The sequence below is a fragment of the Amblyomma maculatum genome, unplaced genomic scaffold (assembly GCF_055883805.1).
Source record: "Amblyomma maculatum isolate TAMU_Amacu unplaced genomic scaffold, ASM5588380v1 scaffold_13, whole genome shotgun sequence".
Lineage (NCBI taxonomy): Eukaryota > Metazoa > Arthropoda > Arachnida > Ixodida > Ixodidae > Amblyomma > Amblyomma maculatum.
The window spans coordinates 18,982,904-18,998,624 of NW_028146738.1; the positions used below are offsets into that span (position 1 = coordinate 18,982,904).

The 15,721-nt window shown below is 50.5% G+C and overlaps 1 protein-coding gene across 1 annotated transcript; it reads left to right on the forward strand.

Moving 5' to 3' along the window:
• The first annotated feature begins 1,071 nt into the window (after positions 1 to 1,071).
• LOC146172297 (uncharacterized) lies at positions 1,072 to 2,472 on the forward strand. Its single transcript, XM_084585883.1, has one exon. It carries the CDS (start codon positions 1,079 to 1,081, stop codon positions 2,432 to 2,434), a length of 1,356 nt encoding a protein of 451 aa, XP_084442009.1. The 5' UTR covers positions 1,072 to 1,078; the 3' UTR covers positions 2,435 to 2,472.
• Positions 2,473 to 15,721: the final 13,249 nt, after the last annotated feature.

Here is a 15,721-nt window from a genome sequence, read left to right on the forward strand (position 1 = left end):
AAGCGTCTTTCCTTTCTTTAGATCACTATCTTCACTCACCCGCTTCTCCCCTTCGGGCCGCGCGGGTACCGGTGCGAGGATGCCCCAATACCCTTGCGTTTAATAAGTTTTCTCGCTCTCTCCCCTTCCAACATCCAGCGTGCGTCACTCGAACAGTGGTGTTTAGGCGACGCGACGCCTCTTTCCGCTGACAGCGCGATTGCTAGGTGCAGCGTATGATGCCGGACGCCTCTGACGTGATCGCTGCGCCGTAGCGCTTCTGCTGGGAAAGCGTCTCCTGCGATGTGTGCCGAGCTGCTTCCGATGAATCATACTTCTGCGTGGTGCTCCCAAGCGAGATAGAGGACGATCCCATTAAGGCGTCAGCCCCATGATCGCGTCCGCCTTCATGGCGCGTCGCTGCCCGGCTTTCTCCCTCCGAGACACCGAGTTCTTTGGTTCGTTCCGCTTGCTCAGGCGCACGTTTCGTTGCCGCACCGAACACTGTGTGACTCAAGAGCATACCGAGCGAATGAGTGAGCGGTGCGAACGAGGTGCAATAACGCTATCGCGTTCCACTCTTGAAGGCGAAGCTTAAGCGTCCTCCAAATTTTTTTTGTCCCCCTATGACCCCACCCCAGACCTTTCGGCCGCAGAGCAGTGCAATGCAAAGAGGTACCTTGTGCCTATTTTTGTTCATTTCTGAAGATGATGTAAGTAACGCTGAGGACGCAGCTGCGCCACAGTGAATGAAGCCAGGCCGTCAGGCACTGTGGTGCAGACTCGCCGTGCTTGACGTGCTCAAGTGCAGCGGTTAAGCAGTGCTACACACCTACTTTGCATTTTAATGACTATGGAAATCATCCGCAATTTTGTTTTCTCTCACTTTCCCTGTGACGAGTGAGTGTGCCTGTGTTTGTAGATTGAGTGTGGCGTTGCGTGTCTTGTGGGAGATATTGATTGGTGGCGTGTTGTCTGCATTGGCTTCAAAACTTTGTTGTGCTTTCATGTAGAAACCTCCCTCACTGCTGGCGTTTGCTGTTGTCCTGATTTCTGTCTTGCTACACTTAACTTTATTCTGACAGGGTTTGTCGACCATATGGGAAGAAAAGCGAAGAAAACCAGCGAGGACCCGCTGCGTCGCAAGTGCGGGTCTCTGTTCCAATTGCGGACCCCGCTGCCATACTACCGTGCGACGATACCGGCAGTGATCGAGCGACCCAAGATGAGCATGGCCATGTGGGCCGCGCTCAAGAACCACATTATGCGCCAGCGTGAGAGGAAGAAAGAGCAGGAGGCCGGCGCTGCTACGGAGCGGGTGCGACGAGAGCAAGAGCTCAAGCGTCGCCAGGAAACGATGACGCTAGAAGTGATCCGCGACCAGGTGCAGCAATCTGAAAAGAAGCTGGTCACGCTCAAGGAGGAGAAGCACCAGCTCTTCATGCAGCTCAAGAAGGTGCTTCAAGAGGACGACGCACGGAAGCGAACGCTCGTCAAGGAGGCCAGCAAGATGGCAGCGCTCAACCATTCGTACCGGCAGCAGCAGCACCACAATGCGATGCAGCAACGTGCTGCTACGGCGGCTGCCGCCGCCGCGGTAGCGCCTCAGAATCTATACATCCCGGAGATGAACCAGGCGCACTCCATGTACATGATGACGCAGCCGATCCCTCAGAACCCGAGCGTCCTGCACCGGGCGCCGCTGAAGAGGCCGCTGACTTCGTCTCTGCCGCCGCCGTCTTCGAAGGTCGCGTCTTCTTCCTCGAAGCAGCCGACGCCGCCGCAGTTCGGTTTCTCGCCTCAGCAGCCATACGCATACATGGCCCAAATCCCTGGCTCGGCAAATGGAGCCCCAAAGCTTATCCCGCAGTACGCCCCAAACCATGGACCCATTCACTACGCGCACGTGCTGGGACAGGGCGCAATGTTCGCGATGGCGCCCGCCGCCCCCGTTCCGTACCCGGCCTACCCGAAGGCGCAGTTCCCGCACCACCACGAGTTCGCAGCGCCAGCCGTCGTGGCGGCTACTGTCGCCAAGCAGCAGCAGATTGTTGCCACGCACAACTTTTATCTGGCACACCAACTGCAGCAGGCAACCACCGCCGCGCAAGCACAGCAGCAACAGGCCGCCGCCGCAGCATCAGGCACTGCTCAGCAACGACAGCAACAGCAGCAGGCTTCAGCAGCCGCCGGTGGCTACTATGGCGGACCCGTCGTGCCGCAGCCACTGGAGCACGGACTGCAGAAGCAACGCTTCCACCATGAAGAGAGGTTCTACATGACGCAGTCTTCGATGCTTCCGATGCGGACTCTGGCCTCGCCGGCCCAGTCAGAGGCCGCGCTCGCGCTGGTGAGACCTAAGCCCAAGTCGTCATCCTACGCGGTGCAGCAGCATCACCGCAGCGGACCGCAGCGCCACCCGGGCTGTCCGGGTGAGCCGACACGCTTCTACTGAAGGTGACGGTGCACGTGTGTGCGTGTCATTATAATGGCCCTCGCGGCAGAAGGGTGTGAGTGTCGCATGCATTGTGGTCCCCGCACAAGCCGAGTGATTGTTGTGAAACAGGTGTTGTTGTGACGGTCGTCGACCTCTCTGCTCTGTTAGCCGAGAGCATCCGTTTGCCATGCTTGATAATGCACATAGCCAATGATCACCACTTACACATAATTATATAAGAACTGCCTCTCTGATGCATGGGCATGATTGCCCTTTACTGTAACAGATACAGCTGTTGGAAGTAGTAGCATGTGTATTGTCGGCATCACTCTTTTGCAGAGCGCTCAAGGAATGCTCTTCACTCCGAACAAAACCAGACCTTACTGGTGGCACCACAGGTGAAGGCCTCGCCTTCAGGAAAAGGGTTCGCGAGCCATAGTCTCGCCCGACGAGTGACAAATCCAGTCTCTTTTAAAAACACCGGTTTATTTCCGGATAAACAGAAAAGCATTCAATGAAAAGAAACAACACACAAAAGAAACGGCACTGCGCTGGAGACATGATGGCGACGCGTACGACAATAGACTACCAAGAGTAAACAGACCGAGGGTCAGGGCTTTAACGAGGCAAAACAAAACACACTGCGGCGCGAATGGGGAGAGCGATAGGGCCGAAGCAGTAGCGGCGGCGCAAAAAACATTGCTCCTCGCGAGGCAGCAACACACGCAAATACGCCTAGGCCATTTCTGCAGGCACGGCTTCCGTCTTCGTCTCGTAGGTTGGCCTTCCGTCGTCCATGCACTTTCCGGTGACCCGTGACACTCGCTGCTGGCCCTTGCTGGCTTTCCGCCGAGCAAAAGGCCTCAAGCCTTCCGACGCGCTTGTCTACCCTCGTCCTTTCCCCACTAACATGTCGCCATCTAGATTAGCAGCTCGCTCATGCCCACTCGCGCTGCCCGCGCAAACACCAATACAAATAGGAAAAAGCGTGCTGCGGTTTGAAACACCTAAAGGGGCTGCGGAGCCCACATGGGTTTGCTATCATCGCAGAAACGTACCTCGACCGACTGACTGCGCCACCTCTTGAACCAAGCAGTTCACACCAACAGAAAAATGCCCAAAAGGCAGTCTTGGCAGCCGCAACGACAGCATGATGCAGATCTAATTCTGGCATCCGGTTCGTTGCACGACCGCTCATCACGCCTCTTGTTCGTGCAGGTGCCATCCGGTCCGGAGCTATCGTATCACATAGCTACTCCCCAAATGGCGGTTGAGCAGCACCAAGATATTGCTCGCCAACACTACGCGCCAATCATCGGCACACAGCCTATGTAGAGCGTTAGGTAGGCGTAGCAGGACGGCATCGACAGGTGCCCGTTGCGAAGGGGCTTGACAGAGGTTGTTAAACATTTAAACATGCTTATGTACTGTAGGATACAGTGGACAGCGTTGTGATGCGCAGGCTTTCAAAAAATGAAAAAAAAAAAAGAATGAAAGGCATGTCTGAAACAATCGCTTTTTCATTTTGAAAATGAACGCTCAGGAGAAAGTGCTGGTATGCAGCAAGTATCAAATTCTAGGCAAGGCACCCCTCCTGCTCCCTCCCCTAAAAAAAAAAGAAAATAATGGTGAAATAAAGCGCCCGGGTCCGATTACTTAACCGTTCGTCGATTCCCGTCGGTGAGGTAGGAGGACGTTGGGGAACGAATTTTGGTTTTTGACAGGCGTCATATTTCGGGGATCATATTTTGCTCACTATATACCATATTTATGAGGTAAAAAATGCCTAAACTTGGCCTCGAGCCTTATTTCTTTGGCAGTGACATAACCGGAGCTCTGTATCTTGCAATGATTCTAAAGCTGGATCATCGTTAGCAAAGACCTGTCGTAGGTATGGAACATAATTATATTGTTGGCAAGGACGCATTTTTTGTGTAGTTGTAGACCGCGTCACTAGACACACTCCGTCGGGCCTGTTGTTCTGCGGACGCCTCAGTGACCCAGCGCTGCGGAGAAATCCAAGTTTTTGATTACACATAGTTGTCTTCTTTCACGCCACACGTTATTTCTATTGCTGTATTCTTTCAACCCGAAAACATTTCCTCCGTCGTGCGTGGAGTGGACAGGCCGGGAGTGTCCGCAAGAACTTTCAATCAATAAATATTAACATATTAGACCTTGTCTTCACATCGGCTCCAGACAAAGAAATCCGGATCTCCCTCACGGATGGTTTCAGTGACCACAAACTACTCCATTTCACTCTAAAAAGCCGTCACGCCAACGCTGCCCACCTCAGAAATACATGTTTGACTATAACAAAGCACACTTTGATGCCATTAACCTCGGCTTACAAGCCTTCTTGGACTCCTTTCTGTAAGCCTTTCCTAATCAATCTGTTAAAGAAACTGGCGTCATTTCAAAGATAAACTCACGCAGTTAAGGAACAACTATATACCCAGCATATGTTACCTTGCGAAATCATCTAAGTCGTTGTACAATAAGAACGTTCGTACGATGATGAACAAAAAAAAAAAGACTTTTCGAAACAGCTAAACAGCTGAGAACACCCGCATTATGGAAAAAACATAAAAACGCCGATGAAGAATTCTGCGCGTTCATACGGAAAGCTAGGCATAAGTTCATGGCTCGCGCTTTGCAATCCTTCCTTAAGCACAATCCAGAACAATTTTCGAAAACATTATCACCTTCCGAAACGTCTTCAGATTTTACCGTGATCAATGAGGCTGCAGATTCATTGTTTAAAACGAAAGCCCTCAGATTTTCAATAACGTTTTCCCCAAAATGTTCACGAAGGAAATTTATTCTAATATTCCATCGGCGCCTGAATATGACTGACTACATGAGCCCAATAACGTTACTGTTGATGGCGTTGCGACATTGATTAGCAATCTAAAATTAACTACTTCATTTGGTATTGATGGGATTTTTTCAAGAATTTTGAAACATGCCGTGCCCCAATCCAGCATCATGCTCAATCATACATTTCGGCAATCCCTTTCAACAGGAGAGATACCATACGAGTGGGAAACTGGAAAAAATAATCCAATTTTCACATCCGGTGACCGAACTAACGTTGCTAACTGTAGCCCAAAATCACTGACATGTACATTTAGCAAACATCTCGAGCACATCATTACATATAACACGGCACTACATTTACAAGACAATGGTTTCTTCTATTTACAAAAATTATGGTTCATAAAAGGGTTATCATGTGAGACACAACTACTGGAGTTTACTAATGAGCTGCTTCATTTTATGGGCGAAAATCTTCCGATCGACTGTATATTCCTCGACTATGCTAAAGCTTTCTACCGCGTTCTACACAGTCGTTTATTCGCGAAACTCTCACCCTTGCGCCTTGATTAAGTAGTAACAGATAAGAAACGTTTTGTCACTTCGTAAACAATTCACTTCTGTTGATAGCAATTCATCCCCTCTAATTGATGCAACATCAGCCGTACAGCAAGGTAGTGTATTAGGCCCGTTACTGTTTATTATTTTCATCAATGACCTACCGTTAAGCGTCACCTCAACCCTCGGGAATTTGTGCGGACGATTGCGTTATTTATTGGAAAATCCATTCTGTTAATGACCACATCGCTTTTCAAGAAGATCTACACCGCATTAATAACTGGTTTGCATCATGACAAATGTCCCCTAACACTGATAAATACCATTTAATGACAATTAGCCATAAACAGACTGATTACTTTTTAACTTACTCGCTTAACCACAGTCCAGTCACTCTTGCGTCGTCATACAATTATCTTGGCGTGCACGTTTTAAGAACCTCATATAAAAAATTACTGTCAAAGCTAACGGCACATTAGCTGATTGAAAACGTAACCTCAGAGGTGCACCTTCTTCCACACGGCAGTTGGAATATCAAACATTTGTCCGCCATAAAATTGAATATGCATATTCTATTTGGCCACCCAATTAACATTACTTATTTCATTCCCTAGAACGCGTACAAACTCGTGCCGCTCATTTCGTTGCTCTCAACTATTGCCGACATTTCAGCATAACTAACGTTAAGGCGTCGTTATCCCTTCCATCCTTAGAATCTTGCAGAAGAATTGCACTTATCTGCTTCTTCCATAAAATTGTTTACAGCCATCATTCTTTCACACTACCTATTAAAAACCGGCCCGCACATCTCACCGACTGCATACTCACCTCAATGCCTTTCGGGAAGGACCAGTGCATTCAACTCATCAGCCCTGCCCAGTGCAATCATTTATTGAAATAGTCTTCCTGACAAAATGTTTCACTTTTCTGATTTTGTTTTTTTCAAAGAAAATAAGCAGCGTTTTGTTCTGAAGTGTGCTTTTACTAAAGTGTTTTCTGTAATGTGGTTTTCAATTTTCTTCCCATTTTTTGTTGGTTGTTTGCCATTGTATAACGATAACGATTTTAAAATAACCATGTTAAAATAACCATATTTTACTTGCTTGTGTTTCGCACATCAGTTATGCAGTCCGCCTCACATAATACTCCAGCAGGAGCCCGTGAGGAATTTGTATAAATGAATGAATAAATAAATAAATACCCTATCCACGCCACGAATAAATACAGCATCTTTCTGTTCCCCAACAGAGCACGCCATCCACAACTCTACGCCGACTTCCTTACAATGGTTCATCAGCTCTAAAATTTTAAAAAGCTGACCCCGAGTTGGCCCTGGACTGCCCCTCCCGCGTGTATGTCCATCAGGAGCCACTACGGGTGCATTTGCGACACATAATTAGGCATAATCACCACTCCCTGACCAACATCAGTAGCGTGCGTCCAGATGCATCTTATTCGAAAGCTCTCAGGACGCAATGGAATGTAATGCCTACAAACTGCATGCCAAACGAAATTTTGGCGGTGACATTATGGACAATTCCAAAACTTAACGTGCATGAACGTATTCCAGGTATACCAGGAAAGTCGCACATTGCAACAGTTGGAATCAAACAGTTGGCACTGTTATATATCTCACCTATGAATAATGACTCAGTACATGTTTTTGCCGACGGCTCAGTAACGACCACCTCTTCAACAGTGGTGTTTCTATAGTGCTTTGAAGCGCGTACAGCCACCGCTTTCAACGTTTGGATAAAACAAAGCCATCTATAAACATAAACATAAGAGGTCACCCGCTGCATTGGTCAGCAGAACACAAATCACTGGAAAATACTCTGCGATTTGATACCTGCACTACAAACTATAAAAACATACCTGAAACCAAGTATACGTATGAGCAGCTAGTCGGGTAAATTATACTTCTGCTTTCTGAGGCCTTCCAGCGTGGCTACGTCGTCAAGTTTCAATGGATCCGCAGCCTTTGCGGTATCGCAAAAAAATGAAAGTGATGATGCAGAAGCCAAGCTGACTCATGAAGACCAGCCTTCTATACTCCTCCCTTTCTTAGGGAGTGACGCTGCAGCCTTACTGGCTCATTCAATCCAGTCTGCTACGCATCTACACTGGAAGGATGCTAGCCATCAACAGGACCGCATCTCTCGGCTAGATGTAGGCTCACGAATTCACGTACCATCTAAAGTTTACGACGTCAAGGAACTCTGCTTCATTGGCTACGGTTTGGAGTCGCGTACACCAAAGCCTACCTCCACAACAACCGAGTGTAAGCAAGCCCGAATCCGCCTTTTGCGAGAGGATGTGGCGCCATCATGCGGGAGCGGTGAGAAACACATTGGACGGCAGTCATGCGAAATGGCCACGCCAACGCAGGTAGAAAGCGAAAGCTCCCCCTTTTTTGCTTTCGAGGCGGAAAGTAGTGACAGTGATTGCAGTATCATGCTCACGCAGTATGGGGGAATGTTTCAGCGTTTTCATGACCCACTCATTATCATAATCATCATCATCAGCCTAACTATACCCACTGCAGGACGAAGGCCTCTCCCATATTTCTCCAATTAACCCGGTTCTTTGCTAGCTGCACCCACTTGACCCCTGCGAACGTCTTAACCTCATCCGCCCACCTAACTTTCTTCCATCCCCTGCTACGCTTTCCTTCCCTTGGAATCCCATTTGTTACTCTCAGCGACCATCGGTTATCCTTTGTTCGCACTACATGTCCTGCCCATGCCCATTTCTTCTTGATTTCCACTAGAATGTCAGTAACTTCAGCTATTTCTCTGACCTACTCTGCACGCTTCCTATCTCTTGATGTTACCCCCCCCCACTTTTCGTTCCATAGCCCTCTGCGTGGTCCTCGACTTAAGTGGAACCCTCTTGGTTAGCCTCCATGTTTCAGCCCCATAGGTGAGTACAGGTAAGATCAAATGTTTTATACTTTCCTCTTGAGCGATACCGGTAAGCTGCTAGTCATAATCTGTGAGTGCTGCCAAATGCGCTCCATCCCAATCTTATCCTTCTCATAACGCATGCATATATGGTCTTCGTATTGTAAGAGCGTGTATCGCGGGCCATGGCATAGGCTGTGTTCGACGTGACAGATTGAGACGCCCTCAGCGTGCAGATTCACGACAGACTTAAATTTATTGTAAAAAAAAATCGAAAGGAGCGCGCGAATGAAGAGAGAGAGAGGAATCTTCAAAGGACAAAGCAGACAGAGGTTTGTTGGTGCTGCAGACAAGGTGGAATCGTCTCCTGTGACTTGCGCGCTGCGCGTATGCGCGGAACGGGGCGTCTTGAATTACCGAGCAAAAAGTGGTAACCGCGGCGTCGGCATGGTGCAATGGGCGGCGCTTCCTTCTCGCGTCGTCTACAATACGAAGCTTGACAGAGAGGCACTTATCCACACCTCTGAACAGGGTATTGTCCCAGCTGGAATTCACAACAGATGCCTGCAGGAAACGCGGGGCATTTGTCTAGCAATGGATGATTCAGCACTATAGCCGGTTTCTGCCCCCAGAACGGATGTGGTCGCAGTGGTAAAAAGGTCCTCGATGCACAGAGAACGCTCATTCTCCTCTGAAAGAATTGACAACCTTTCTGCCTCCGCAGCGATTTCTGCGGAATCAACGACCTGGTGACACATGCGCATCTCCTACATGTCGGATATGCATGTCGGTCAGGAAGCAATGCTGTTTTACGTCCAGAGCGCTCCATTATGCAAGTGAACGGGCATGAACCCTCCAGGAGACTCATTTGTGCCGGGTGGCTTCTTTGCTGTTGAAGACGGTTGGACAAAGACGACGACTTTCAAGCTTCCCAACGAAGTGGTGCTAATCGCGTACACCGAAGGAACAAAATCCGAATGCTTTGGCGAGAACGAAGGCGAGCCTGTAAGGTAAAGAAAAAAAACACTTGTGAAGAAGAAGATGGGCTCCTTCGCTGAACGCTGACGAAGAGGAAGAAGTGTGGAACTGCCAACGCGCAGATTGTGTTGGTCTTGATCGTCCAGCTTCCCCGCCGACCTCGACGCCGTCCTCGACGTACTTCCTCTGCATCTGGTGGAGGTGCGACCTGATATCCTTGCCTCACGCTGGAGCTTCGCACCCGCACGGTCCCGGTCACTCGTATGTATGACGACGAACATCACCCGGCCCCCCCGATGACCCCGCCGATTGTCTGCTCTGGCTCCTTACGCCAGCAAGACCCTGCGCTCTTCAGCGGGACTGACGACACTGACTGCGATGACTGGCTAGCTTCGTACGAACGAGTGAGCTCATATAATAAGTGGGACGGTGCCACATAGTTAACAAACGTCATCTTTTATTTGAGCGGCGTCGCCAACTTGTGGCATCGTAACCACAAAGCCGATATCACGACTTGGGACTCATTCAAGGCCAATCTTACAACCGTCTTTGGTCGTCCTGCTGTACGAAAGCTACGTGCCGAACAGCGCCTGCAACAGCGACAACAGCGCCCAGGCGAAACATTTAGAAGCTACATTGAAGATGTGGTCCATCTGTGCAATCGCGTCAACATGCAGATGTCCGAGGAAGACAAGATAAAACAGATCCTGAAGGGCATCGAACATGATGCACTTCAAATGTTAACATCCCGCGATTTGACAACTGTTGCCCAAGTTGTCAACCTCTGCCAAAGCTACGATGAGTTGCGCAAGCAGCGCCTCATCACTCGACCACCTCACCCGCCGGTCGAATCACTTTGTGGTCTCTCCTCCGCATCTGGGAGCACCACGCTGCTGCAGCACCTCAAAGATTTCACCCGGGAGGAGGTGGCTTGCCAGATATCACTCCTGCCCACGAACTGCGAGCTGTCCCAAAATGTGACGCCTCTTCGGCAGGTCATCGCCGACCGCGTGGTGGAGGCCCTTCCGTCTGTCCCTCCGCCAGCGCCCATGCATCAGCCCGCCCCAGCTGTTCAGCCCCTCGCATATGCCGAAGTTCCGTTCGCTTCACCAATGACACCCGCTCCTGTCGCACCGCCGACGTACGCTGCCGTCGTTGCCCGACCACGACCACCTAGCTACCCTTTGGTCTACGCTACGCCTCCAACGCCTGCACAGGAATTTCTTCAAGCGCCGCAGGCTTTTATTCCATCTCGTCCGCAGCGCCGCAATTCATGGCGAACCAGTGATAACCGTCCAATCTGTTATTCCTGCGGATTTCCCGGCCATATTTCCCGGTACTGCCGAAATCGCACTCACGATGATTTCCTACCGCACCGAATGTCAGCTTCCTGCAGCCGCCCCGAAATCGGTACGCGGCTGGCGACCCTTCTGCAAGTTCCGTCGCGGATGACCGTGCCACATTTTCTCCTCGCCGCTCAACCTCGCCGCGTCGCCATTCTCTATCTCCTCTGCGACGGCGTTCAAATCTTGTGCAAGAGGAAAACTTAATGCCGCTGTTCCCGAGGCGAGAACTGCGCAACGAGCGAACTGTCAAAGGCCTCACGTATCTCCCGCCAATCTGCTTGAAGTTTCTGTTGAGGGCGTTATCGTACTGGCTCTGGTTGACACCGGTGCAGCTGTTTCTGCCATGGCTGCAAGTCTTTGCCGTTCATTGTGCAAAGTGACGACACCAATCTCAGGATTCTCGCTGTGCACGGCAAGTGCCCAGCCTATAGAGCCTATAGCGGTGTGCACAGCACGAGTCGTCAATCAAGAAGTTGTGTACGCAATAGAGATTGTCGTTTTGCCTTCCTGCTGGCATGATCTTAACTTGGGCTGGGATCTCCTGTCGCGTCATAATACGGTGATAAACTGGGCTCGCGCCGAACTGGAGATTTTTGCGCTTGACGAGCCGTCGCCGAACGTTCTTTTTCCCAAAGCCGTCGTTGCCGAAGATATTGACCTCCCTGCGTGCTCTTTCGTTCTTGTGCCCTCCGCTTGTGGTTTTTCTCGCAGTACCGATGTCCTTTTCACACCGTCACCAATGTTCCTAAACCGCAAAAGTCTTCCCCTGCCCTATGCCGTACTTTCTAGATCAGCTGGCCTCACCGCGCTCTGGATTTCTAATCCGTTCTCATTTCCCGTATCCCTGCGTCGCGGTGAATGCCTGGGTACCATCCAGCTGATGGATTCGATTTTCACCGCTGACGAAACTCTCCTTTCCCAGCCCGCTAACTTGGCTGCACTCACACCACCTGTTCTTGCGTTGGGCCAGTCTTCTGACGATATTTTTCCCCACTCCATCGATGCCAGTCTTCCTGGGCCTCAACGCTCTGAACTCCTTGCACTGCTTCATCAGTTCTGCTCTTCATTCGACTCTCATCAGCCTGCTTCGAGCCGCACATCAACTGTTGCCCACCACACTGACACCGGTTCCCATGCTCCTCTGCGCCAGCGCCCCTATCGAGTGTCTGCCACTGAGCGCCGAGTTATTGAAGCCCAATTTCATGCTATGCTTCAGAATGGCGTGACTGAGCCGTCTAACAGTCCGTGGTTCTCCCCTGTTGTCCTGGTGAGAAAGAAAGATGGTTCTATACACTTCTGCTTCGACTACCATCGCCTAAACAAGATCACGAGGAACGACGTCTACCCCCTTCCGCGTATAGACGATGCATTGGACTGTTTACAAGGTGCTGAGCTCTTTTCTTCGCTTGACTTACGATCCGGCTACTGGCAGGTGCCCATGGCGGCGGAAGATCGCTCTAAAACCGCTTTTGCTACCCCCGATGGCCTCTTTGAATTTGCCGACATACCTTTCGGTCTCTGTAATGCCCCTGCTACATTCGAGCGTATGATGGATACTATACTGCGTGGCCTGAAGTGGAAGACGTGCCTCTGTTACCTTGATGACATCGTGGTGTTCTCGCCAGACTTTGCAACCCACCTCTCTCGCCTGAACCAGGTCTTGACATGCATTGCGAACGCCGGCCTGCAGCTCAACTTGAAGAAGTGTCGTTTCGCTGCTCGTGATCTGACCATTTTAGGCCACGTTGTGTCCAAGGAGGGTATACGTCCGGATCCCGCCAAACTTCGAGCTGTGACTGAGTTTCCGAAGCCTACTACCATCAAGCAATTAAGAAGTTTTTTGGGCCTGTGCTCATACATTCGCCGTTTTACACGGAACTTTGCTTCCATTGTCGCCCCGCTAACTCAGCTCCTCAGCAATACCTCAGATATTTCGCTGTGGTCACCAGCATGCGACGACACCTATGACACATTGCGCCGCCTCCTCACAGTCCCGCCTATCCTGCGCCTTTGACCCTGAGGCGCCCACCGAAGTGCATAAAGATGCCAGTGGTGTCGGCATCTGCGCTGTGCTTGCTCAGCGCCTCTCCGGTGATTACGTAGTTGCTTACGCCAGCCGTACTCTCACAAAAGCCGAAACGAACTACTCTGCAACGGAAAAGGAGTGCTTGGCCATGGTCTGGGCCCTCACAAAGTTTCGCCCATACCTTTACGGCCGTTCGTTTGATGTAGTCACGGATCATCATGCCCTCTGCTGGCTTTCATCGCTCAAGGACCCCTCCGGCCGCTTGGCACGGTGGGCTCTTCGTCTACAAGAATATGACATCCGTGTAATTTACCGATCTGGTCGCAAGCATACAGATGCAGACGCTTTGTCTCGTTCACCGCTGCCAGCCGACTTTGCCAGCCTCTCCGTCCTGGACTCAGCGGCATCTTCGCTCGACATCAATGACATGCCCTCCGAACAACGAAAGGATCCGTGGATCGCATCCCTTATTGACTACCTTTCCAACAATTCAGCGATTGCCCCTTCACGCGCCCTTCGCCGTCAAGCTTCCCACTATGAGATTCGGGATCACCTCCTTTACCGGCGCAACTACAACTCAAGTGGAAGGAAATGGCTCCTCGTGATTCCGCGCCATCTACCGACTCAAATATGTACATACAGCTTTACACGCCGATCCGCAGTGCGGTCACGCCGGAGTTTTCAAGACGTACACTCGAATTCGTCGTCGCTACTATTGGCGTGGTATTTACAACTCGGTTCTAAGGTACGTCCGATCGTGCTTGACTTGCCAAAGCCGCAAACCTGACTCTCACCGTTCGGCTGGTGAGTTACAGCCTCTCACATGCTCGCTTAGACCCTTCGACCGCATTGGAATTGACCTCTACGGCCCTCTTCCATACACAGCTGATGGCAATCGCTAGGTCATTGTTGCCGTCGACCACCTGACGCGATATGCCGAAACCGCCGGCTCCCAGCTGCAACAGCCCGAGATGTGGCCAGTTTCTTATTGAAGAACTTCATTCTCCGTCACGGTGTTCCCCGTGAATTGCTCATCGACAGAGGCAGTGCTTTCTTATCTGACGTCGTTCAAGCCCTGCTCGCTCAGCGCGAAATCATTCATCGCACTTGCACCGCCTACCACCCGCAAACAAACGGCCTTACTGAAGTAAGTCGGATCCAACCACACAAACTGGGACATTGTACTTCCTTATATCACCTACGCGTACAACACTGCTACGCAATTCAGCACAGGTTTCTCTCCGGTATTTTTGCTTTACGGTCGGCATCCGTCTGCTCCCCTTGATACTGTCCTCCCCTACAACCCTGACGAATCAGAATGTACCACAGTGACCCAAGCTGCACAGCACACAGAATAATGCCGCCATATTGCACGGACATTCACAACCGACTCTCAGTGGCGCCATAAATGTCACCATGATACCAATCAGAAGAATGCACCACACTTCGAGCCTGGCTCACTCGTGTGGCTCTGGATTCCATCCGGCAGCCCCGGGCTCTGAACAAAACTCATCTCCAAGTATCATGGGCCCTACCACGTCGTCAAGCGCACTTCACCAGTGAACTACATTGTTGAGCCGCTTACGTCAGCTTACGATTTGTGACGCCGTGGCCGTGAAACTGTTCATGTGCAGCACCTTAAGCGGTTCTACGATCACATAGTATATTCGTCCCCTTAAGTCGCCAGGATGGCTTCTTTTTTCCTGGGGGGCATTGTGAAGAAGAAGATGGGCCCCTTCGCTGAATGCTGACGAAGAGGAAGAAGTGTGGAATTGCCAACGCACAGATTGTGTTGGTCTTGATCGCCCAGCGTCCCCGCCGACCTCGACGCCGTCCTCTACACACTGTGCATCGTTCAAGAGTGTCAAGTGCGTCATATGCTCCGAGCGGCAAAAACACAGATACTCGTATATATGCATCTAAAGGAAATATGCATGATGAAAAGTGCCTACTGGAGTTTGCACTAAGCCTGTAACGCACCAGTGATAGTTGCAATGAGGATTTGTTCGGTGCGTGTTTGCTTTATGTGCGACGAGGCCTGATGGCGATGTATTTTGTCGTTTGTTTTCTTTATTTGCGAAAGGGCCGGATAGTGCAGATGTCGCAGGCGGCTATGGGCGCTAGACCGTAATAATTTAGGATGTTTTATCGTGACTGCCACCTGAACAAGAAAAGAAAAAATACGGCGTTTGTTGTGATGCCGTTCGTGAACCGAGTTGTTGAGCTGGTCATGAGGCTCGCGAACGGTGGTGCATCACAAGAAACGCTTTTTATTTTTTTTCTTGTTAGTCAGGTGGCAGTCATGATAAAAAACGCTAAATATTATGGTCTAGCGCACATATCCGCCTGTGATACCTGCGCTATCCAGCTCTTTCACACATAAAAAAAAACGACAAAATACATTGCGGTCAGGCCCCGTCGCACATAAGCCAAACACGCACCGAACAAATCCTCATTGCGGCTATCACTGGTAAGTCACAGGCTTTGTGCAAACTCCAGTAGGTACTCTTCTTCAAGCACATTTCATTTAAATGCATACATACCTGTTTACGAAGTGTTTTTCGCACAGTCGAGTGTGCGCAGTCGGTTGCAAAGGTCGCTCATTCACATCCTGACGCTTGGTAGCCCTACTTCAAGCTTCATGTCGATGTTTGTCGCGGCTCGCCGAAGGGAACCT

Excerpts from the sequence above, each read along its gene's own strand:
- LOC146172297 (XM_084585883.1), top strand. The coding sequence starts at position 1,079 with ATGGGAAGAAAAGCGAAGAAAACCAGCGAGGACCCGCTGCGTCGCAAG.